Source organism: Diabrotica virgifera, chromosome 5, assembly GCF_917563875.1.
Source record: "Diabrotica virgifera virgifera chromosome 5, PGI_DIABVI_V3a".
Classification (NCBI taxonomy): Eukaryota; Metazoa; Arthropoda; class Insecta; order Coleoptera; family Chrysomelidae; genus Diabrotica; species Diabrotica virgifera.
The window spans coordinates 212,101,948-212,129,222 of record NC_065447.1 but is presented as its reverse complement, the minus strand read 5'-3'; the positions used below and the strand labels follow the sequence as shown (position 1 = coordinate 212,129,222).

The 27,275-nt window shown below is 33.1% G+C and overlaps 1 protein-coding gene across 2 annotated transcripts in view; it reads right to left on the bottom strand.

The window, feature by feature from the left end:
• Nucleotides 1-27,275, bottom strand: part of LOC126884603 (kinesin-like protein KIF18A) — a 75,425-nt gene that overhangs the window by 45,668 nt on the left and 2,482 nt on the right. For both annotated transcript variants that reach the window (XM_050650606.1, XM_050650607.1), the window contains exons 2-5: nt 15,655-16,031; nt 10,186-10,454; nt 6,991-7,457; nt 2,438-2,587 (exon numbers count right to left, since the gene is read on the bottom strand). In XM_050650606.1, coding sequence (XP_050506563.1) covers nt 2,438-2,587; nt 6,991-7,457; nt 10,186-10,454; nt 15,655-16,031 — 1,263 coding nt within the window. The remainder of the gene's footprint in view (nt 1-2,437; nt 2,588-6,990; nt 7,458-10,185; nt 10,455-15,654; nt 16,032-27,275) is intronic.

Genomic DNA, 27,275 nt, shown 5'->3' with positions numbered 1-27,275 from the left:
GCCCACTTTTCGCGTGGGCGACTTCTTCAACCTTATTCTGGGATGTCTCACGAATGTGATTATGCAAAAAAATCTCATGGGAATATTTTTCCCTTCGAACCCGCCGTTTTCGCCTTGTCTATTAGTATTACAAAGTAAATTCGGCCTAACTTTACATGGTTATGGTTATATTATCGTGTTAGTTAAAAAAGATTTTCGCAGAATGTCGGTTTGGTTTGTTTTGACGAGTCAAAAATTGATTTTGTTTGAACAAAAAATAATAATTAATTGTTTATTACGTTTGTGCATTCCTAGCAAGAAAAGAATCTTTTGCCTAAGTTTTATACAAAAATGCTGGTTTTATTCCTTTATAAATTTTCTAAGAATGCGTCAGGTACCTGGTTAATGATACAAAAATGTGTTCATAAATAATTAATGATGTATTCAAAAGTATGAATCAATTCGATTAAATTTGTTTTTAAATCAGAGTTTTGTTGATAATATTTCTGGACCTCGGAAGTAAACAACACTATGTCATTTTAAGCAACTTTTTAGTAGAGCAGTTTGAATATTTTAAAAATCTGATATATCCCATAATTAGGTATCTTTCGATCTGAAAGACAATGTGATCATATTTTAATCATAACATATAAGTAGTTTGTACAATACAACAAATGAAATGTTAAATTTTGCCCTAATTACTGTAATTAATGGTATTTTACCGAATAAAATATTGCGAAATACTCAATACTATTTTATTACTTATCGTATTTATCTAAAATGAGATTAAAAATAACCTGCATATCGGTCGATGGGTCGGTGTCTGCGATCATAAAGTTTTTAAAGCTCTATAATAATATGTCGTAAAATAGGAAACCTTTGTCGCTAAGAAACAAAATAAAAATATAATAGCTGAGAAAGTGAAAAGTATTCACAAAAGTTGGCCGAAAAATATGGTGTAAAATTATAAAGCTATATTATAAAACAAAGATAAAAATGAGTTGAAGAATTCTTTAAAACGCTTAACATCATAATATTTTTAACATCTAATAACAATCTGAACAGATTCTGTTTTTTCGTAGTATACAGTTTTTGGCAAAATTATTAGACGCACTATAAAAGATTTTATAAAAATGTTAATTATGAGGTAATACCATTGAAATACTAAATAGGTTTTTTGTATGTACCAGACACAAGGTATGTTGTTTGGTTGTCTATTTAATTGTCTATATTTTATCACAAATAGAACATTATTATTAATGAACCAATATGTATTTATTGACTCTTGAAAGAAAACAGAAATAACGACAACTAACACATACCTCTAATAGGCTAAGTTTTATAGTAATTTTTGATAAAACGTTTTAGCGGTATCTACCTTTTTTTCTATAAAACTTTGTTTTAAAATTTAATTAATGGCTGTTTTAATAAACTGAGACATAAATCCATGCATAAAAACTATTATCTAGTCCATAACTCCCTAACGGGCCAAAATTTTAGCATTCAATTTTGAAATCAATTTTGCCACCATTTTCTCAAATGTTAGTTACCGCCTTTGGGCCTAGCACGGCAGTATTGGAGTCAAACTGTCACAGGAGAATTTTATAAAATTCCTCCTATCACAGTGGCAGTTGTCAAACTCCTCCGATACATCTCAAGGTAAGGAAACTATCAATATGATGTAAATTTTATAGGTTTCTATTGATAATTTCCCAGCTCTACAGGTTTCATCCCTTTTTATTTTACAACGTAGGTTTTATGTTTTCCGTCTTTTACTTAATTTGCGAGTATTTAGCGCACTCATCACTGAATAATGCAACAGCTTGATCAATATAAAATAATCCTAGAAGCAAATCTGGTAGACGACAAATATCCTGGCTGAGAAACATTCGGGGCTAGACTGGGTTAAACACTCAGACGCTTTTCAGAAATGCAGAAGATCTGCATCTCTGTGGATCAACAAAGTGGCTGAAACAGGCGATTTTGTAGCCCCAATGATTTTGTAATGGACGCCACAGTGGCGAGGATCGGCGACCGTGGCCAGCCACTGTTCCTCGTATGGAATGACACGTTTAATTTACTTAAGAATTTACGGGTAATCATCGGAAGCTACTTTGTGGATCCACAGAGTAGCACTGCAGAGCGGTTCGTCTGTTTTAAACCATAGAGCCAACGGCAATGGTTATAGCCAACCTTCATTAGTGGAGACGGCACTAGGAGAAGAAGAATAGGCAAATTAAGATGCGTAGAGGAGAATTCCGTTTGCGAGGGTTTGAGGGAGGTATAGAATACAAGAATTTTACTGGCGCATTGATAGAAAATATAGAACAGCTTAGATAAAAGTTATTTATCCACGCAAGTGACTTTAATGGAAACAGTCTTCAGAAAAACTGTTTGGTGCTATGTAATAGTTTATAGTAATAAAAATTTAATGCCACTTCCAATCAAGATTTTTTACCTTCTTAATAATGCGAAATCGTGATTTTGTTCTAATTTAAACTGCCTTTCTAAAATCTCTTTTTGTTGGTGCATTAATACTTTAATTTTACCGAACGCTTCATCATTAACATCTGCACAAAAGCCTGCTATTTCCACTTCAGATTTTAACCTAAAACAAAATAAAAGACAACTTATTACACAAAATCATGCTTTATTCTAAAGATTGGTTAATCAACTTCACCTCACGTTATTTGTGCTCATTGTGTTCAGTAATTTATACATTTTTTACATTTCTCATACATATTTGCCGGTGAGAGAAACCCCGTCTGCGTAAAGATTTGGTGGGTGTACGACCGACGACGGCGTTTGTCACCGGCCATGGTTCATTCCGGGAGCTGAACATAACTTACAACCGCAGAAAATAACGAACACATATTGCTAACACTAAACAAATAATACACTCTTCTTCTTCCCCCTCCTCTTTATAAGCAATTTTGATTGTTCATTGGCGGATAGATAGCTCTATGTAAGATCTTTTGCGCAGTCGGCCGATGTTTATGCCGATCGGTGATTTGTCTCTTGATATTTTGACCCCACGTGTCTCCCTCATTCTGTTCATGGGGTTATTCCATTCTTTTTTCTATTTAGTGTCCATTCGTTTATAGACTATATGTTACATTTTCTTCTAATGTCTTCACTCCTCTTTCGATCTCTCAGCATATTTCCTGTAATTCCTCTCTGTACTCTCATTTCTGCCGTTTCTATTCTGTTTCAAACTTTAGAATCACTATGGTTGTATATTTCAAGCAGGTTTAGTAGCAGCCAAGCACCGTTAGTATTCCACAGCAGTTAACAGCGATAATCCTCTACAAGTACCTGTCTAATACTACCTTTCACGGCCTTTGTCGTGAAGAGCGGCAACGTTGTCAGAAAATTCTTATTTAGTTCGCATGGGGATATCCTTATAGAGTGAATAGCATATTCGAAATACGCATTAGTATTCTTTGTGTTGTGGCTGTATCGGGTCTTGTTTCTGATGCATATGTCATTATTGGTCTTATTCCGCGTCCTGACTGGTAATAATTTGCGTCGAACTAGCTGTTCGTCGCAAATATTTGCGTGCTCGAGATAAATTGTGCTAATGTGGACGTGTTCGTCGCATAAATCGGACGCTAGGATTTGCGACGCACACAATGCACACGCTCCATCGGTTGTCGGTTTTCGAGCGAAGATCAAATGATTTGAGCACCGCGTCCTCACTGGTAAAAATTTGCGACGCAAATTCTTCCGACGGACCACTAATTCAATACGAACGAAAAATTTACCAGTGAGAACGCGGTTTTACACTGGTTTTATAAATTTTTGACTTCATCTCAGTGTTAATATGTCGGTTTTGCTTAGTGTTATTAAGGCATCCTGCCAATCTATTTGCTGTGGGGCCATCCAAAAGTCTTACAGCCCAACTTCTAGACCGTAGAAGATGCTCTTTGGTGGTCAGTATGGCCACCAGCCACTGTAGTCTCCGGGTGCACCATGCGCTTGGATTGTCGGAAGGCCCATGGTGCCGTCTATGTGATGAGGAGGAGGAAACTTCCTCACATGTCCTCTGGAAGTGCCCAAAATGAGCCTATCGGAGGTGGCAGATCCCGTGTTCAGCCTTTATGCAGCCGAGCCAGGTGAGGGAGTTTCTCTTGCAGAGACTTGTGGCTTTCTGTGAGGCCATAAGATAGCTGAACGATTAGACGTTCGGGACAGCAGGAGATTTACAGCCCTTGCTGATTCTAACAAGACATGGGAACTTGGTTAAACATGGGCCACAGAAACGCCGAGGACCAGGTTCTTATGGACCTAGTCCGTATGATAGGGGTGATACAATGGACCCACCAAAGAAGGTCTAAGTGTCTGAAGGGCACACAAGTGGGCTCTGCCCCGACGTACATGGGGTACCATACCAAATATCTGGCTATATCTATTCGTATCTAAATTTTTTATTGTTTTTTAAGACTCCGTTTCCTGTTCTTCTTCCTCTTATAAGCAATTCTGCTTATTCATTGGCGGATTGACACCTCTATGGAAGGTTGTCACTCTATCTTTTGCACGGCCGGCCGATACTTCTACCGATTGGTGATTTATCTCTTGCTATTTTGAGCACATATGTCTCCCCCATCCTGGTTATGTGGTTATTCCATTCTTTTTTTTATTTCGTGTCCATTCGTTTATACACTGTACGTTACATTGTCTTCTAACGTCTTCACTCCTCTTTCGATATCTCAGCGTATGTCCTGTAATTCTTCTCAGTACTCTCATCTCTACCGTTCCAGTAGTCTTTGTGTTGTGACTGTATCGGGTCTTGTTTCTGATGCATATTATTGGCCTTAAACTGGCTTTATAAATTCTTGATTTCATCTCAGTGTTAATATGTCGGTTTCGTCATATAGTGTTACCAAGGCATCCTGCCAGTCTATTTGCTTTTTGTACTTGATTTCTCACTTTTTTGTCCAGGTCTCCATAACAATGTAATTACAAGGTATTTTACTCCCATTACTTGTTCATTCGACGGCGTCCGTTGCGTCGAAAGAATCGCGTCGCCCAAGTGGAATTAGGCAGAGCACGTCGCCAGATGGCCGATGGACAATACGTATTGTCGAGTGGAGGCCACGAAAAGAAGCACTACGGGGCAGAGGACGACCGCCAACCAGATAGGCTGACGATCTGAAGCGTATTGTCGGCAACTGGATGCAAGCCGCACAAAACAGAGAAATATGGAAAGAGCTGAGGGAGACCTATGCTCAGCAGTGGACGAGTACGGGTTGATGATGATGATGACTTGTTCATTACTGATACCATCAACTTCTATTTTACATCTGATTGGTTCTTTACTGATTACTATTGTTTTAGTTTTCTGAGATCAAATTGTCATATTGAATTCTTTTGCTGTTATGTTAAATCTGTAGACTAATCTTTGCAGACTATCTTCATCTTGGGCTATCAATATTGCGTCGTCTGCGTAGCAGAGTATTTTTTACTTCTTTGTTTCCCATTCTATTCGCGGTGTGCAAGTACTCGGAAGGGATACGCGAAACGATCGTGCGCGAATAGCGAAGAAATATTGCAACTTTCTTAAATAATTCATATTGTCAATTGAAATTGTCAAATTGACGTACATTTCATACCTATTGTCATTTAAGAAGAAAAATTATATATTGCTTCACAATATTGATATGATATGCAATTATTATATAAAGGTAAATTTAATTAATTGTATTTTGCTTCCAGTACTGCATTTTAATAACTAATTTTATTTACTACATACAATAGTTTACGTTTTACTAACATAACCTTAATCTTATTTTTTCTTCTTATTGAAGTTATACTTCTTTACCGGCGATAGAGGGTGAATTTTTATATGTTAAAACCTATCAGCCCGGCGCATGCGCATTATAACTTTGTTCTAATTGGATGTTCAAATGACATGTCAAAAATTATCCGATATGGCAGCTGTAGGACAGAGGACAGCTGTGGTTTGGAGGTAAAGGTAAAGGTAAACAAATGTATAATATATTAGTTTTATTGTTGTGAGGACAGAAACAAAAAAGTTTATAATATTGTAGTGACTTTTAAATAGTTTTTAAAAGCAACAGGTAAATAATAATTGTTAATGTATCATGAGTATAAACCTACCTATTTGATCTGCCAAAATACATAGTATGTAATACTTTTACCATCAAAACTTACTTTTGATTACCATCAAAATTTCTATCAATATTCACCTAATATATTGTTTTCTTACTCTATGTTTTGTTGTATTTTTTCAATTCTAAATCATTTCAATTCAAAATTAAAATAATTTGATCAATTTTCAAAATATCAAAATACCACAAGTTTAATCCGTTTAGTTAGTCGATCTTCGTAAATAATGACACATAGTGTCTGTGGCTAAGCGTTGAAGGCGAATGAATTCCAATACCAACCGTGCTTATCAGCGCTGGTTCGAGTCCCAATAGAAACTTTCTTTTTTGTTTTTTTTTAATACATTTTATGATTGTAAGTATATTTATTATATAATTTTATTTTCAGAAAATACGTATTTAGTTAAAAAATTTTCCGACAATTAATGTTCAGAAAACATTTGTGGCATTTTTAATGTGTTTGTGTGTGTTTTATTCTTATATTATTTTAATTTTTGGCACTGTTTTAATAAAAATGTTTGAGAAGTAGTAAGTATAAATTAGTTTAATATTTAAATAAAATAATAATAAAAAGTATATTAATTTCGTTTAAATCATATAATAGAAGTATAACTTCTTACGTGCGTACAAAGTACACACACATTCTTTTTATTTTTTTTTGGACTATGGCCTTGACAATTATCCAGTAACCAGGACCATATGATTGGCCAATATAATTAAAAGTGCGAATAATAGTGCAGAGCGAAGAAACCAGGTGTCACTTTTCCGAACTTGCACGGTCCCAATAACCTTTTCCTTTGAGAATACTCCGTTTGAATGATCTAATTAGTGTCTGAATACTAAACAAAGAATTTATTCATCTAAATTTAAAATAAATACAAACCTTTGACATTCGACTTCCAAAATTTCTCTTTTGTCCACTTCTTCTTTCAATTGCTGTTTTAATGTTTTGTTCTCAGTTGTCAAGTCCTCAATCATTTTAACATAATGTATTATATTTAAATCTACCTTTGCCACATTCATGTGTATGTTAGATTTAATCTTCTTAGCTCTGGTTGCATATTTTAATGTGTTATAAGTATCCTCAAAACTGAGAGAAGATGGTGAAACATTTGCTATCATCACTGTCTTGCAGTTGCCTCCAAGACTGTCTTTGAGTAATCTTGTCAATTTAGAGTCACGGTACGGAACGTGACGCTGGCCATCTGCTAAGCTGTTTATACAATTTCCTAATGCAAGCAATGACTTATTTATGTTTGCTCCTTCTGTGAAACGGGCTCCACCATAACCTGTAACTGAGCCTCTTTCGCTACCTGCTAGATCAATCATACTCAACTTTGCAGTTCGAACCTAAAAAGAAAAAAATAGAAACATTTGAGAAACAGCTAAAGTTTATTCACAAGAACTACGCAGGAGATGTAAACATTAGTTGACAGCGATGTCGTCATCAGCAACATAGAGATGACTATTTTGTTCAGTTTTTGAATATTTTTGGATATATTCTGGGCTGATTATCGGAGAATAGGGCATTTTTGGGAAAAGTTATTTACCAGCAATTTTATTGCTGGAATCGAATCTTATGATTGTATATATTAATAATATAGGTATGTAAAGTCCGCAGATAGTGTGCTATTTTTTTTATAAACAAAATGGCGCCCGAAAATCGTGTTTTTTTCAATTTTTGCTCTATAACTCCAAAGATTTTGACTTTACACCAAAGACACTCAAATAAAAATTCACCGTAATTAAATTCTGCATAGAGACGTGTTTTTCCCGATTTACTTCGACGAAAATTTTCCCCGGAAAATGCGGGTTTTTCTAACAAAATCTTTAATTTTCAACTAAAGTTTTAGATAAGTAATTGTTTATCAATAATTAAATAACTTGGCAATATAAAAGCTCTATTCGTATAGATTATAATTCCAGAAGCCGATGGAAACTGAATGAACAGTTTAGCAACAATTGAATTGTCAATTAAAAATTTACGGTCGCTATAATACCCACAATAATTATGATACATAAGAATAACTATGATTTTTTTATAAAAAGACACTGTTCCTATCTAATGTACTTTACAGAATTGAAATTGGACTATTTAAACGGCCTCAGGAATATTTTAAAATGATAAACAATTTTTTGGCTTATAAACAAATTAAATATTACATTCAATTAAATCATGAAAACGGTATTAGAAAAAAAGCGACAGGATGCTTCTTTTAAAAGAAAAAACGTTTAATTGTGATGAGTGGTTCCTGATATATAACCAGTCAAAGTTGACCGTCATTTACGGCAAAGATATAAACAATAGGATCATAATTTTCGAACCAATTTTATACCATAATTTTCAATAATTTCGAATAGGGAACAAAAAAAGAATGAAGAAAATTGCTCTATGGGAAGCCGAGAAAATGCATTTTTTTAACGTATACAGATTTTGAACTTTGAGATTATATTTTCTCTAACCTAATTTTTGATTGAAATTTTGCTATTTTTGGCAATTTTCACTCGTAATATCGATAGTTTTTATTATAATAATATATGTTATGAGTATTTTAAAGATATGAAAATTGGTGTCGAGAAAGACGACAAAACTAAAAAGGTGATGGTTCGAAAATTATGATCCTATTGTTTATATCTTTGCCGTAAATGCCGGTCAACTTTGACCGGTTGTATCTTTAGAACCACTCATCAAAATTAAACGTTTTCTCTTTTAAAAGAATTGTCGTGCCGCTTTTTTTCCAATACCGTTTTCATGATTTAATTTAATTAAATATTTCCTGAGATATTCTAATTGTTTATAAGCAAAAAAATTGTTAAAATTTTAAAATATTCCTGAGGCCGCATAAATAGTCCGATTTCAATTCTGTAAAGTACATTAGATAGTTACGGTGTCTTTTTATACAAAAATAATAGTTATTCTTATGTATCACAATTATTGTGGTTATTATAGCGACCGTAAATTTTTAATTAACAATTCAATTGTTGCTAAACTGTTTATTTAATTTCCATCAGCTTCTTGAATTATTATCTATACGAAAAGATCTTTTATATTACCAAGTTATTTAATTATTGATAAACAATTACTTATCTAAAATGTTAGTTGAAAATTAAAGATTTTGTTGGAAAAACGCGCAATCTCCGGGGAAAATTTTCGTCGAAGTAAATCGGGAAAACACGTCTCTATGCAGAGTTTAATTACGATAAATTTTTATTTGGGTGTTTTTGGTGTAAAGTTAAAATCTTTGGAGTTATAGAGCAAAAATTGAAAAAAACACGATTTTCGGGCGCCATTTTGTTTATAAAAAAAGTAGCACACTATCTGCGGACTTTGAATACCTATATTATTAATATATACAATCATAAGATTCGATTCCAGCAATAAAATTGCTGGTAAATAACTTTTCCTTGTATTTTGCCAATTAGCCCAGAGTAATAACAGTTACTTATATAATCGTGTAAATTATTCATTAATTTAATTAATATGATTATTTCATTCATAGGAGATTCTGACCAATAGAAAGCTACAGAAATCTGAATTAAATCGATAATTTTTGATAATCTCCCGTCGTTAAGTATATTACGTCAGATGCCCTTCGTTGCTACGAAAAAATACATTCAGTGACATTAATGACAATTAATGTTTTAAAAATTATAAATGTGATGACTTTCAATCGTCAAATATTTATAAAAACTGTGTGTTTAATGGTACTTACATAAATAAATTACAATAAAATTTTGGTTTTGAACAGTTTTATTCATGAAATCATCGCAACAAATTGCACTCGACCTCTGAAATTAATATAGAATTTTTGCTCTCGTGACACTTTGACATAATTTCACTCGCCTTCGGCTCGTGAAATTAAAACTGTTAAAGTGTCACTCGGGAAAAATTCAATAATTTCAGAGCTCTTGTGCGCAATTACTACTGATTATTTTTTCACTATCTATGTATTCAGTGATTACAATAATTTGTGAGTGAGACAAATTTTAACTTAGTAAATTTTTTTGCACCAAACCGATGATATTATAACTATTGTTGTCTTACTTCTGATAATACAGTGTAAAGTTATAATCCTACCTGCTTAGTAGTCTTCCTCATCATTTTAATGTAAACTTGGAAAACTGCATGTGATCTAGAACTTTCAGCATTAGCATCAGTAGGATGCTGTGTTCTGTTTCGATTTCCTTGTTCTAGTAGATGAAATAACTCATCTGCATTACTGATTTTGAACACCTTTATTCCAGCCACAATCACTCCATAATTTGAATCTTCCCTTAGATTTAGTGGAGGTCCAGGATTTAATAAATCTTTGACTAATTCATTATACACTTCCAAATAAGTGATGCCTGAAATTAATTATACACTTAGATATATTTAAGGCAAGGTGCAAACACTTTGGCAGCATAATTACTTTTAAACACATACAATTTGATATTTTGGTATACAGGGTGTTTCTTTAATAAATGGAAATACATACTTTAACTGTAGATTCTTGGGCTCAAAATATTAAGATTTAACCCAAATCACTTACAATAAAATGTGACACCTTACTGAGTTAAAGAGTGTTTTGTTTAAAAATTTAAAAACTATTTGTACCCAATGTACTTTAATACCATTTGACATATCCTTGTCATACTTGGCAGCATATGTAGGTACTGTACAGCCTACTAAATTATGTTAAGCAAACGTTTCTGGCCACTAGCATAGGAATACGATGGGGGATATGGTTGACCCTTCTCAAATTCTACGCCGTTGGCAGAATTGCTATTTTAGTGCAATTTTTGGATTTTCCAACACTTTCTATGCAATACTCTTCATTCGTAACGATAAAGTCATTAGTTTTCGAGATATTTGAAGTTAAAAATGAAACGGCTCAGTTATTTTGATTAATGTATTATGCGCCTTCGTTTTAACTTCAAATATGTCTAAAACTCATGATTTTATCGTTACGAATAAAGAGTATATTACTTACATAGAAAGTATTGGAAAATATAAAAATTATGCTAAAATAGTAGTTTCTTCAGTGATATAGAATTTGGGAAGGGTCAACCATTGACTTTTCCCTGCCATACACCTTTGGTAGTAGCCTGAAAAGATTATTTTACATAATTTAGCGGGTGTACAGTACCTACACTTTCTGCCAAACATGACACGGATATGTCAATTACCAAAGCAATAACAAGTTTAATAAAATTTAAGAAAATCCTTTGCAGTCATGATCTCAACTTGGAACTTCGCATAAGAATGGTTTGATGTTATATATTCCCAGTACTACTTTACGGGGTTGAAGCATGGACCCTGACAGAACCTGAAGAACCTAAAAGCATTTGAGATGTGGGTCTACCGCTGTATTCTGAAGATCAGTTGGGTAGAAAGAGTCAGTCACAAACGAAGGGATTTTGCAACGTTTGAATAAAAGTTGTGAAGTAATGAACATGGTTAAAGGGCTTAAATTACTTTGGTCATATAATGCGCCATTCAGAAAAATATGACATTCTTCACCTTGTCATACAAGGTAAAATAATGGGAAAAATAAGTGTGGGCCGCTGTACAACTTCTTGGCTTAACAGCCTACGCCAATGGTTTGGGAAAACTAGCACTGAACTATTTCGTGAGGCTATAAATAACATGATGCATGTTAATATGCTGGACAACATGAGAGCCAACGATCGACAAGCGGTCTCGACACCCTAAGAAGAAGATCTCAAATAGTTTTAAAGTATTATTTTTTTTAATAATTTATTGTTTGTTTAAAACTTTAAGAACTATATTATGTACCTCCATCCATCCAATGGCACTACAGCCCAAATCGAGCCTTGGCCTCCTTCAATAAGCTTCTCCAATCATTTCGATTTACCGCTGTTCTTTTCCATGAACGCGTTCCCAGGAAGTTCCTGGCATCCTCATCGACTTCGTCTTCCCATCTCTTTTTAGGTCTTCCAACAGGTCTTCTTCCCTGCATTCTTGCATTCAGCAATTTTCTGGGGATTCTATTCTCATGCATGCGGACCACGTGCCCTGCCCACCGTAATCTCTGCAGTTTAGTGTGTTGTGCTAGAGTTGGTTCGCTATATTGCTCGTATATTTCTCTATTATACCTAATTCGCCAGTTGTTATTTTCACTTATTGGGCCCAGTATCCTACGTAATACTTTTCTTTCAAACACATCTAATGCATTGGCAGATTTCCATGTTTCGCAGCCATATCTTACTATGGGCCTGATTATTGTTTTATATACCCGGAGTTTTGTTTTCCGGTGTACGTCTCGCGATTTGAATATGTGGCCCATCGCGAAATAGGCTTTATTTGCCAGCACAAGCCTTCTATTTATCTTCTTCATTGCTTGCAACCAGATCCATTCCTAGGTACGTGAATCTATTCACATGTTCTATATCGTCAATAAAGTGTTGTTGCGCCGGTCTATTTGATCTGGTTTATATGAGTAGTTTTGTTTTATTTGTGTTTATTGCTAGCCCTACTGCTTCTGCACTCTGTTTCAACTCAACGTAGGTTTCTTCCGCTGCATTCATTGTTCTGCTCATTATGTTTATATCATCCGCGTATGCTGCTAATTGGGTAGATTTGTTTGTAAGTATGTTATTTCCGCTTACCGTCAACCATCTAATTACATATTCAAGAACAAGATTAAAAAGCGTTGGAGCCAGTCCGTCGCCTTGTTTCAGTCCTTGCGTTATCGTAAACGCATCAGTGATCTGTCCTTGAATACATACTTGTGCTTCTGTTTCTGTCATTGTCATTTGCACTAGTCGTATTAATTTTGATGGTATGCCAAATTCTTCCAATATATTAGGTAGAATTGTTCTATCTACTGAATTATAGGCTTGTTTAAAATCTACAAAGAGATTGTAAACGTCCATGTCATATTCCCATGCTTTGGCTAGTATTTGTTTAACTGTAAATAGTTGGTCAATGGTAGATCTATTTTGCCTAAACCCTGCTTGATATTCCCCGATGATTTTTTCCGTGAGAGGTTGAAGTCTTCGATTAAGGATGTTTGTGAATATTTTGTATCCCGAACAAAGTAAAGAGATGCCTCTATAATTCTGACACAACAGTTTGTCTCCTTTTTTATGAATAGGGCAGATTATACTTTTCTTCCATTGTTGGGGGATTTCTTCTTCTATCCATATCTCTCGTATTAGCTGATACATCTGTTGTGTCAAATTCCTTTCTCCTTGCTTGAGTAGTTCTGCCGGTATTTTATCTATTCCCGGTGCTTTATGGCTTTTTTGTATGTGGTTTGCCGTTTGGACTTCCTCTTATGTACCTCTTATATTATGTACCTGATAATTTAAAACATTAGACATATCCTTATCATACTTGGCAGAAAGTGTAGGTACTGTACACCCTACTAAATTATGTTAAATAATCGTTTCTGGCTACTACCAGAGGCGTACGACACAGGATAGTGAATGGTTGACCCTTACCAAATTCTACTCCACTGACAGAACTGCTATTTTAGCATAATTTTTAGATCCTCCAATACTTTCTATGTAAATAATATACTCTTCATTTGTAATGATGAAATCATTAGTTTTAGGGATATTTAAACTTAAAAACGAAGGGGCATAACACATTAATCAAAATAACTGTGCCGTTTCATTTTTAACTTCAGATATCTCGAAAACTGATGACTTTAACGAATGAAGAGTATATTATTTTTACACAAAAAGTATAGGAGAATCGAAAAATTGCACTAAAATAGCAATTCCACCAGTGGAGTAGAATTCGGGAAGTTTCTTCAACCAATGACTTTCCCCTGTCTTACACCTCTGGTACTTTGGTTCTTCTTATCTAAAAAAATATATCTTCTTTATCTCAAGAACAAAAATTGATACAACTTGAAGTATTCTAAATAAAATATACAGGGTTTCCAGAAATTCTCCTGACAAACGAAGAGTGGAAATTGCTCAGATTATTTCATTCATAGGAGATTGTGACCAATAGAAAGCTACAGAAATAAAAATTAAACTGATAATTTTTGATAATTTCCCGTCGTCAAGTATATTACGTCAGATGCCCTTCGTTGCTATGAAAAAATACATTCAGTGACATTAATGACAATTAATGTTTTAAAAATTATAAAACTGATGACATTCAACCGTCAAATATTTATAACAACTGTGTGTTTAAAATTGTACTAATTTGTACTTACATAAATAAATTACAATAAAATTTTGGTTTTGAACAGTTTTATTCATGAAATAATCGCAACAAATTGCACTCGATCTCTAAAATTAATATAGAATTTTAAAGCTCTTGTGCAATTACTACTGATAATTTTAAAACAATTTAATCCAACTCACCTATTCCGAAAATGCTTGCCAAAAGGAGCTAGAGCTCTTTGAAGATGGCGTCTTGTAATTAGTTTTTTTAAATACCTAGTACCTGGTATGCCTATTTATCTTCCAGAGATCGATCGAATCCATCAATTGCGAATTTTTTGTACTGGTCATAGACGTCCGTTATGGGTAGGGCAACTGTTATTTTATAGTATAACTTTTCTGTCTTTAACTTTTAAGCATTTTTGACACTGGATTATTAAATTATGAGGTATTCTAGTACTAAAAGGTAGCCCTACTTTAGTAGAAAACGGGCACCTATGACCGGTACAAGAAATTCGCACTTAATGGAATCGATTCATCGGTGGTAGATAAATCGGTGTAACTAACAGTTTTCGTTTTTCTAAATAGAAGCAATTTGAAGGTATTTAAAAAAAAAAACTATACTAAATTTACAATTAAGATGCAGTAGAAATAAACAAACCAAGACACATTAAATGCTACTGTAGTTGATTTTTTAACCAAGAGGAGTAAACTAAAAAGACAGATTCACACCCAAGAAAGTTACTAGAAAAGTCACCAAATTCATCTTTTTTTTTTTTTTCGTTGATCATATCACCTTTCGATGATAATCCATACATATTATATTATACTAACACATCGCTAAAGAGTTCTAAAAACAACTGTTTTTATATAAAATTAGACTAAAAATCTAAAAATTAAAGGAATAATGCAGAAAACACAAAAAATCGTCGATATACTTAATTAACCTATAAAATTACAGAAGTGCCAAAATTGCATAAATGTCATTAGTGTCAAAATTTAATAACAGTGGAGTAAACTTGCCTGCGGTTGGACCAATTAGAAACAAGCATTACGGCGCGGTAAATTTGAATCACTCCTCTTGGTTAAAAAACAAACAATAGGAGCACCCCCGAATCATAATTTACAATGTATAAACTTTGGAAATCATTATTTTGGATTTACAATGTACATACATTGTAAATTATGATTCGGGAGTGCACCTCGTAGCATTTAACATGTCTTGGTTTGTTTATTTCTACTGCATCTTGATTGTAAATTTAGTATAATTACAAGGCGCCATCTTCAAAGAGCTCTAGCTCTCATAGGAAGCATTTTCGGACTGGGTAAATTGTATTAAATTGTTTCAGAATTATCTGAGGAAGCTCCAGTCTTGGTTCAGCAGGAGAGTTTGTGGAAACCATGTATACATAATGATTACCAAGGTCAAAATCCCAATCTGTGCTAAGCTCTTCTTGCTGTTTGAACAGTTCAGTCATGGTTAAAAAGGTAATTCCTGGATTGTCTGCTGTCCCTGTCATTGTAAATGTCTTCCCAGCTCCTGTTGCTCCATATGCAAAAACCGAACAGTTGTAGCCATCCATAACAGAGCTGATAAGGGGATAGGTGCTGCCTTTGAAAATATCTGAATTGGTTGCATCTGTTGCGAATATTTTGTCAAAGAAAAATTTCATGTTTTTCTTGACTTTCTTAAGTAAGTCACGACCTTTTTGTTGTACTCCATGGAAAAAGAATCCTTGAGTGTCTTCTTCTGGATCAAATATAAGAAAATCATCATTCACAACCTGCACTACAGATCTAAAAACAAGAAAAGAAATAAATTTTAAATAAAGACATAAAACACTTCCCTACAAAATACTAGAGAATACGTAAACAAGTATGTGTTACTTAGAGAAGTTTTTTAGAGAAGAAGTACACATACAATGTGTATTGCAGTGTTCCCAAATGGAAAAAATAAAATCAGTAAAATTCTTTTGTATTGTCTAAGACAGTGGTTCCCAAAGTTTTTTAGTTCGCGGCTCACTTAATAAACTAGAATTTTTCCGCGGAGTCAAAATATTGATTTAACGTCTAACTTTAACTGTAGTTAATACGGTTTCTGTTGCAGTTGATATGGTTAGGTTAATTTAATAATAATGAAACATACTTTAAATTCACAAACAATTTATTGAAAAAATAATTACAGTAATTAATGGGATAAATGAGCTTGTTCTTGTTCATTACACAACTTTTCAAATCTCGGAATCAAACTGGACACAGCTACCCTCATTTCTTGTTCCACGTTAATTTTCGCGCGGTATTTACTTTTTATTACAGCGACCGCCGAAAACCCAGCTTCGCACAAATAGGATGTTGCAAATGGAATTAAGATGCGCAGAGCTTTACCACTCAGCAGCGGATATTCATCTTTTACTGATATCCAAAAATCAGTTAGTTCCGTGCAGCCAAACTTTGTCTTCAACGTATTGTCGCAAGCCAAATCAATGAGATTTTCTTCTTCTAAAGAAGTAAATTCAGGAGGAGCTTCCGCTCTAAATGGATCTTGAATCCATGCAAACTGGTCGATATTATCAGCTTGAAAGTATTTTTCGAACCATTTGATAAGCTCTGATAAGTGATCCGCAAAAATAGATTTAATATTGCAAGAGATATTAACTTCATTGGAGATAATAAACTCCTGCAACAAGGGACAACAATCATTGATATTATTATCATTAATTTTTCTCTTCCATACTTCTAATTTTTGCTGAAAGCTGAAATCTTCTCCGCCAATTTTAAAATGTGCGTGTTGCGGCCTTGCAGGGAGATATTCAACGCATTTAACTTTTCAAAGATATCACATAAGTATGCTAGTTGAATCAAACAATCCGTTTCTACAAAGTACTTGGCATACTGGTGTTTTTCTTCTTCAATAAAAATGTACATTTCTTGCCGTAATTGGAACGTACGAGACAAAACATTACCACGAGAGAGCCATCGTGAGTCGCAGTAGTATAACAGAGACGTGTGTTCTGCACCCATATCCTCACATATTTTTTTGAAAAACCTTGCTTTCACCGGCCTAGTTTTTATATAATTTACCACAGTTACCACACGTTCTAAGACCAAATTTAGTGAAGGACTCAGATTCTTTGATGCAAGCGCTTCTCTATGAATGATGCAATGGGTCCATACTGAATCCGGAGCTTTGTTTCGAACAAGCGCCTGTAATCCTCCATAACGGCCAGACATTGAACGACCACCATCAGAGCAAACACCAACGCACTTTGTCCACTCCAAATTGTTTTCAACCACAAATGTATTCAGGATCTCGAACAAGTCTTGCGCCTTTGTACTTGCAGTGATTTTTTTACAAAACAGAAGATCCTCCACAATGGTATTATCATCCAAGAACCTTATGTAACAAATCAAGTGTGCATCTTTACTAGAATCTGTTGCCTCATCCAACTGTAACGCAAATTCACTTTCTTTTATTTTTTCAATTATTTGATCATTAAGATCCTCCGCCATACGCTGAATTCTGCGACTGATGGTTTTGTTAGATAAAGGCACCGCTGAAAGAAGTTTTCCCGCAGATTCTCCGATCATAATGTTTACCAAATCTACAGCAGCCGGTAGAATTAATTGTTCTGCGATTGTGTGGGGCTTTTTACACTTTGCAACTTTATACGCAACCTTGTATGATGCCAGCAAAGCATTTTTAGGTATCGACAAATGCTTGGAAAAGTTACCTTTTTGTTGCTTCAAATCATTTAACTTCCTGGTAAAAAAGCTACGAGGTTTGTCAGCAAAGTTTGGATCGCGTTTTAACTTACTTGGAAGCATGCATTCTGGAGCCAAAAGTTTCAGGCACAATACACATTGTGGTCTCTCTTCATCATTGACGTTTGTTGATGTAAAGCCAAAATCCAAATAGCTGTCATCATATTTACGGTATTTTAGTTTCTTCACGACTCTACCACTAGTTTGTGGTGCATCCACTTTATTTTTAGAACCACCTTGTTTATTTAAATTCAAAAACTTTTCCATTTTTACAGCAACTTTTGTACACAAGTAGGTGAAACAACCCTGTTTATATTCACACTGATAAATGAAACGATGCGAACAGTATGAAACTACAAATTCAACTAACTAAAATTTAGATAAGTAAAAATTCATAGTTTTAAAATGTGCACGTGCAAAGAGACGATTGTATTTGCCGACCGGCAGTGATTTATGGCCTGTCGGTCCGAAGTCAATTTACAGTAGTAAGAGAATTGTTTCGTGGAATTTAAAATATCAGGATATATTGTCGGCATCAAATAAAATTACTAATAACTGAACTCGTTTATCATGGGAAACATTTTTATATAGGTATATTTTAAAAGTTAAAAAGTTGTCATAACAACTTTAGTTTAATGTTTAATACTTGAAGGTAATTATGTGATTATGTCTAATATTGGAAGAAAACTTTCGCGGCGCCCCAGTGCGCCGCGACGCACAGTTTGGGAAGCACTGGTCTAAGATATAAAGTTGATTGGGCCGAATTGTTTAATGGATAGAAATTATTAGATATGTAATTTAGTATATTAATAATTACAAAAAACAAAGGATATCCAATCTAGTTTTGTTCTGATTATAATTAATTAATACAGTGTAATTAAAAAATGACTTTTTTATAAATTAAAAAAAAATTTTCAACCCAGGCAGAGATTATTTTAGATTTTTTGGACCATTCTAAACAAAAAAGGCCTGTTGTAATTTTTCTCTTAAGTTCATCGTTTTCGAGTTAGAAACAATTTAAAACTGAAATATGATGAGTTTCAAGGTTCAAAAAGATAAGTAAGAAATATCATTTTTGAAATTACGAAGTATCTAAATTCAAGTTCAAACCTTATTCTAACAGTTTTTTGGACTTCTTTCATTTTGAAACATTGTTTCTATACAAAGACGATAACGACGATAATAATGAAGTACAAAGAAATGACCTACAAAACATTCACCAAGAAGAAACAGAGAATGACAACATCACCCAAGAAGAAATAAACGAAGCAATCAAAAGATCAAAAAATAGAAAATCACCAGGTCCGGATAATATACCAAATGAACTAATTAAATACGAAGGTACAAAAATAATAGAAGAGATAACAACATTATTCCAAAAAATTGCAAATAACATGACAGTACCAGAGGAATGGAGAGAGAGTATAACAATACCCATCTACAAGAAAGGCGTAAAGACAGATCCTACGAACTACCGAGGAATTATACTACTCAATTCTACATCAAAACTATTGACAAAAATGCTATCCCAAAAAATATATAAGAAAGCCGGTGTATCGGAAGAACAACAGGGTTTTCGACCAAACAGATCCACAAGAGACGCTATTTTCATAATGCGACAATTAGTTGAGAAATCAATAGAATTCGACAAGCCCATGTTCACATGCTTTGTAGATCTGAAACAAGCATTCTACAGAGTACGATTAAAGGACGTGCTCACTATCCTTGAAAAGAAAAACATAGGTCAGAGATATAGAAACATAATCAAAGAGCTCAATAGATCCAACAAAACACGAATTAAAACCACACACGGGCTCACGGAAGAAATCAAAATCAATGCAGGCATTAGACAAGGGGACAGCCTCAGTCCATGCCTATTTAATTTAATAATGGATGAAGTTATAGGTAGTGTTAACATAATGAATCAGGGATACAAAATGGGTAACCGAACCATGAGAATACTTTGCCTACTACAAAAATTCAAAATAACCGCCGAAAAGTATAACCTGAAACTATCCAAAGAGAAAACCCAATCGATGGTAATATCCAGGAACCCAATTAGATGTAAATTAGTAGTGGAAGACCATATAATCGAACAGGTAATGGATTGTAGATACTTAGGTGTGGAAATATCTAGCGACAGGCATCTGTGGCAAGAATCAAAACAGCAGGCAACGAAAGCAGCGAGAATATCTGGTTTCCTGAGGGATATAATCTGGGCGGAATAAATATATGAGCACCGAAAGCAAAGTCCGCATTTATAAGACATGTGTTAGACCCGTACTGACATACGCAGCTGAGACAAGGGCCGAGACAACAAAGACCAAACAAATAATGAGAACAACAGAGATGAAAACCCTAAGATCCATAAGAGGTAACACACTCAGAGATAGAATACGAAACGAAGACACATTGAGAGAGCTAGGCGTTCAAGACGTAGTGAGATGGACAAGAGCGCGACGACGCATGTGGAGAGACCACGTAGATCGGATGGATCCTGAACGTATGGCGCATTGGGCGAAAACACAGAAACCCAACACCAAGCGACCCATAGGAAGACCCAAAAAACGATGGTACGAGAGTTGGAGCTCCGGATCGCAGCAAAGACTGTAACAGAAGAAACAGGACATAGTCCTATTACAAGAAGAAGAAGAAGTTTTTTAGTTGTTGATGCCTGTCTTCCCATAAGAAACCTTAGTGATTAAGAATTAATAAACTATATTTTAGAATATAACATGGCAAAAATTCTTATTGGGACCTGTTAGAAGAAACTTTGAGCTTGAATTTAGGTACTTGATGTTTACAAAAATAATATTTTTTTCTCTACTGCTTTTCTGCTTAATATAGTATTTTTTAAGATAATAGCACCATAATTCGGTCTTAAATTTCTAAGAAATATACAGTCCATGTGGTGAGACCGCTCCCGTCTGAAAAAATTTCTGATTCGATTTCTTTGTGGATTCATATTCAAAAATGTCCCCTTTAAACAAATCTGAAGGGTGCCGGGCGGAATTTTTGGGCAGAAATTGTTTAAATAATTTTTTTAAACAAATACAAAAAATCACGTTTTTTGCTTTGTAACATATATTTATAGGTTTTTTGGGTTATTTTAAACAAGAAAGGTATCAAGTATATTCCAATGGGAAATAAGCCACAATTTTACCTAAAAATGATTTTATTAACGTTTCGACGCCCAAGTCGGGTGTCGTTGTCAAAATACAAAATAATTAATAATATAATAATATAATACAAAATAATTAATAATTACAAAATAATAATCATTATTTTGTATTTTGACAACGACACCCGACTTGGGCGTCGAAACGTTAATAAAATCATTTTTAGGTAAAATTGTGGCTTATTTCCCATTTGAATATACTTGATTTTAAAAATGCCACAAGAAAATAGCTTCAGAACAACATCAAGAAAGGTATCTTGTAATTTTTCTTAAAAATTGATAGTTTTCGAGTTATAGGCGATTTAAAATCTGAAAAATGCGAAAATACGCATTTTTGAGGCTTAATAAACTCATATTTAAATTAGTATTTTTGAGGTTGCCAGATACTTAAATTGAAGATTGAACATTCAGCTTCAAGATTCTGAAGAGTGATCGCGTCCAACCTTAATTTATACCGTTGTTTTTTAATTGTTAAATATGCGTGTTTATCCGATTTTTTTGCCGGTCCGCCGAGCTCTATTTCAAAAATCTCCTATTTTCCTCCGAAAAATATGTTTTCTGGATTCTTTGGGATATTCTAAATAAAATAAGTTTCTTGACATTTTTCTCAAAAGTTAATAGTTTTAAAGTTATAAGCGATTTAAAATCCGAAAAATGCCAAAAACGCATTTTTGGATTTTAAATCGCTTATAACTTTAAAACTATTAACTTTTGAGAAAAATGTCAAGAAACTTATTTTATTTAGAATATCCCAAAGAATCTAGAAAAAATATTTTTCGGAGGAAAATTGGAGATTTTTGAAATAGAGCTTGCCGCACCGGCAAAAAAATCGGATAAACACTCATATTTAACAATTAAAAAAACAACGGTATGAATTAAGGTTAGACGCGAGCACTCTTCAGAATCTTGAAGCTGAATGTTTAATCTTCAATTTAAGTATAATATGGCAACCTCAAAAATACTAATTTAAATATGAGTTTTTAGGCCTCGAAAATGCGTATTTTCACATTTTTCAGATTTTAAATCGCTTATAACTCGAAAACTATCAATTTTTGAGAAAATTTACAAGATACTTTTCTTGTTTAGAATGACCCACAAAACTTAAAAATATATGGTCCGGAGCAAAAAACGTTATTTTTTGTATTTGTTTAAAAAAATTGTTTAAACAATTTCTGCCCAAAAATTCAACCCGGCACCCTTCAGATTTGATTAAAGGAGAGATTTTTAAATAGGAATCCACAAAGAAACCAAATCAGAAATTTTTCTAAAACGGGAGCGGTCTCACCACATGGACTAATAGTTTTTTAGTGATAATCCCCAAGCAAACGTTAGGAACTTTAGTGCACCATTGTATTTTGTATAATAAAAATGGCAATGTGCTTTGCTCTGGACTGTAAACACTATAATGAAAGAGGGATATGTAGATTCTTTGTGGTTCCAAAGGATCTGGTTGAAAAGAAGAGGTGGATTTGAATATCAAGGTGAGAAAATATAGTGAAAAAATTAACTGAATTTGTCGCACCTGGTGGACAGCTTACAAATTATGCCAACCCTCCCAGCAGAGAGCATAAATAAAGGACAGCAAAGAAAAGAGGAAAATTTTATTTGTCATGTTCATTTCACACTAGTAAAAGTAATATAACAGGGGTGGCCAAACTGGTGGCCACAATAAATGTACCTGATTTACTTTTAATATTTGTGTTTCAAAATGTCTTAAATTACTGACAACATATATAAAAAACTAAGCGTAACATTAGGACTTAGACAAGGAGACCCCTTAGCACCGTAGCTCTTCAATTTGGCCTTAGAATATAATAATAAATAAAATGAAGAGTACAGGGGAAAAACAAGGAATGTCACTTTTTCATGAATTTTGGTTTTTCTCGCCATGTGGTAGTAAACAATGAGTAATATCGACTAGCCTATCGATTTAGGACAATAAATAACCAGAAAGATCAGTTTATATAAATTTTCTAAGAATTTGTATCCAGGCGAAGAACCAGGATTGTCCGCACGCCACTGAACAAAAATAAGGAATGTCAGCAGTTTTTTGGTGCATTATTAATAGGCTATTGATTATATTCAAAATAAGATAGATAAAAGGAACTACAACGTTAACGGGGTTTTATTATTTCATATAGTCAATGGACATCTATATATGAAAAAACCGCGGAGTGCTACCATTTAAAGTGGTGCGTTTTTGAGAAATGGGTGAATTAGTCTCTGGGCACAGGTTACATTAGGGTGAGTTCTAGGCACTTTTGGTACAAACATATCTACATAAAAATTGTTCCTGGTTAAATTTCGTATCTAAATATCACTATTTAAAGTCAATGATACTTTTTTTTACAAAAATATATTTAAAAGAAAAAGCACAAAATAACCCAAAAGAAAGAAATTTTGTTTTTTGTCCCATAACTTTTGTCCACTAGGATATAGGTATAGACATTGCTTTACAGAAAAAAAATCTACATATTTTTTCTTTAAAATGTTGTTTAGTAGAGGTAATTAGGATTTATAGTTTTCGAGATATGATTTTTCAAATTTCGCCACTCACAGCAATTTTGGGCAATTTTCCTTGTTATTTCGCAAATATTGTTCTGTAACTTTTTTCTACGTAACTTTAGGTATATGCAATGGTACACGTAATAGGAATAGAAATCAATTACCTTTAAGATGGTCTACTGTATAATGTTGTACGACTTTTTTTTAAAGAGATTATGGTTTTTAAATGTTTTATACTTTTAACGATTTTTTATAATATAATATAAAAATAAAATAATAATATTATATTATATATTATATATTATATATTATATATTATATATTATATATTATATATTATATATTATATATTATATATTATATATTATATTATAATACCTAATATAAAAAACATATCTATTATTTTTTACGATTATTTTTGAAATTTCTCATAACCTTTTTCTTCTACATTTAGTTATATATTATATTATATAAAAAAAAAGCTTATTTTGTTTACTTTAAAATGGTGTATTACAAAAAATTCTAGGATTATTTTTGAATAAGATAATATTTTTCAAAATGTATTACGTACTTGCAACGATTTTTGATTTTAGGTTTATTTTTTAAATTTCTCATTATACCTTTTTTTTCTTGTACATGAATATACTATATATTGCTCAATAAAGATGGCTTACTTTCTGTTCTTTAAAATGGTGTATCATCTTTTACCTGTATTATTTAAAATTATTTCATTTACAAAAATTACAAAAACATTAGTCTTAGAAAACATCACTTTAGTTAAAATTATTTAAACGTTGACATTTAAAAAATTTTTAGAATCAAAGTCCATCTCTTCGTTAGCATTAGATTCAATATCTTCCTCTGACACCTCAGTTATCTTAGAGTTCCCACAATTAGTACCCATGCACATGCACCCTTTGCAGAATATTGAACAACTAATTCCTATCTTCCTACAACCGCAGTTTTTTGTACATTCTTTGGTACATTTACATGCTATTTTTTCAAGCAAAGCTTGTGGTGCAGGAGCTTCAAGTCAAGTCAAGTCCGAGTCAAGTATTACCCAAGTCCAAAGTATTACCTATAAAAAATAAGATTCAATCATAACACACAATCACATAAAAAAATTACAATGAGAAATTTAAAAAATAATCCTAAAATCAAAAATCGTTGCAAGTACTTATTACATTTTGAAAAAGCATAATATCTTATTCAAAAATAATCCTAGAATTTTTTATAATACACCATTTTAAAGAAACCAAAATAAGCTTTCTTTTTATTATATAATATATACCTAAATGTAGAAAAAAAAGTTATAATGGAAAATTTAAAAAATAATCGTAAAAAATATAAAAACTCATTAAAAGTATAAAATCTTGAAAAAGATAACCTCTTTAAAAGAAGTCGTACAACATTATACAGTAGAACATTTTAAAGGTAATTGATTTCTATTCCTCTTACGTGGACCATTGAATATGCCTAAAGTTACGTATAAAAAAGTTACAGAACAATATTTGCGAAATAACAAGGAAAATTTCCCAAAATTGCTGTGAGTGGCGAAATTTGAAAAATCATATTTCGAAAACTATAAATCCTAATGACCTCTACCAAACATCATTTTAAAGAGAAAATATGTAAGTTTTTTTTCTGTGAAGCAATGTCTATACCTATATACCCGTGGGCAAAAGTTATGGGACAAGAAACAAAACTTCTTTCTTTTGGGTTTCTTTGTGCTTTTTCTTTTGAATATATTTTTGTAAAAAAAAGTATCTTTGACTTTAAAAAGTTATATTTAGATAGGAAATTTAACCAGGAACAATTTTTATGTAGACGTGTTTGTACCAAAAGTGCATAGAACTCACCCTAATGTAACCTGTGCCCAGGGACTAATTCACCCATTTCTCAAAAACGCACCCCTTTAAATGGTAGCACTCCGCGGTTTTTTCATATATAGAGATTCATTGACCATATGAAATAATAAAACCCCGTTAACGTTGTAGTTCCTTTCTATAGTACATAATCAATAGCCTATAAATTAATAAGTTAATACAGATTAATATTGTATTAATATTATAGAATAAGAATTACTAGAATTATGTTAAGAATCTCTTAAGTAGTTTTTAGATATCATAAGAATTAAACCTTTATTGGTGTTTATCTCAGTATGTACAAAACGTGACATTCCCTGTTTTTCCCCTGTGCTCTTCAAATATGATCTGAGCTGACACGGAATTTCTGAATCAAGGATCAAAACAAACTATTGTTGGCCTTTGCTGATGATATAGGTTCAGTTATTCATTCTACAAAAGACATGAGAGAGGTGTTTTCACAACTCAAGGAAGAAGCATGTATGTAGTCTGGGCCTTCGAAGAAATGAAGAGAAGACGAAATGTATGGTAAGCAAAAATCCAAGACCAAGAGTTAGGCAGAACATAACTATTAATGACCACAAATGTTCTCAAATGGTTAAATATCGATGACTTAGTGTGAAAACCTCGTATCTCAATTTTTTTTCGAAAATGACATTTTGGTGGTTTTTGTTTGAAAACCTTGTATCCCACCATTTACAACTGTTAGAAAAAATCCAAATACAGTAGACTATTTTCTACAGCCGAAAAAAGAAACCACGTATATCAATTGCTCTCTTGATTTAGTGTGAATACCACGTATATAAAACCAAGAATTTGGTACTTAATTTGAAGTGTTTGTTTGAGAGATTCTACTTGGAGAAGTGTTTTTTGTGAACAACAAAATGTAGTCCGGCATGTAGAAACATTTTATGAACCTTAAATCAAAAGATTTGTATTGTATCGACCTAGTAATTGGAGGTGTGCAATAAGCTATGAAAAATGAAAACCTCGTAAATAATAATAAACACAACCTCATTTGAGATGAAAAACACGTATATCAAGATATACGAGGTTATCATAGTTACTTGGGCAAAGGCTCTATATACTGCAAGGATATTTACGTGTTTTTCATAGTTAATATTTGTATTTCCAATTTAATAGCGATATTTGACACTTTTAGCTCTGGGCCAATATCAGATATTTGTCTCAATATGCTCGACTTAAAAATATGTAACGTAATTTTTGTTTTTATGTTATATTATGCTGAAAATCAGTTTTTTGCCTCTCCTGTAAAATTGTCATTTAATGAGATACGAGGTTTTCACACTAAGCCATCGATATGGTAGTTTTTTGTCAAAACCAATTCATATAACATCAGGTGTTCCACAAGGTTCTCATTTGGGTCCACTGCTTTTTAATATATTTGTTAACGATTTACAACCAGTGATTAATTCCTACCAATTTCTCTTATTCGCTGATGACATAAAAATCTTTAGATCTATTGCTTGCCTCTCTGATTGTGAATGTTTGCAGTTGTCCTTAAAAAATTTTTCATGTTGGTGTGAAGTAAATGTTTTAAACTTAAATCTAAAAAATGTTTTAAAATCACGTTTAGTAAAACGCAGGCTTCTTTTAATAATAATTACACACTTAATGGTACTGTTCTGCAAAAGAGATACATCAGGTACGGAATTTGGGTATAACACTGGATAGAAAACTGAACTTTAATGATCATATTAATGACATAAC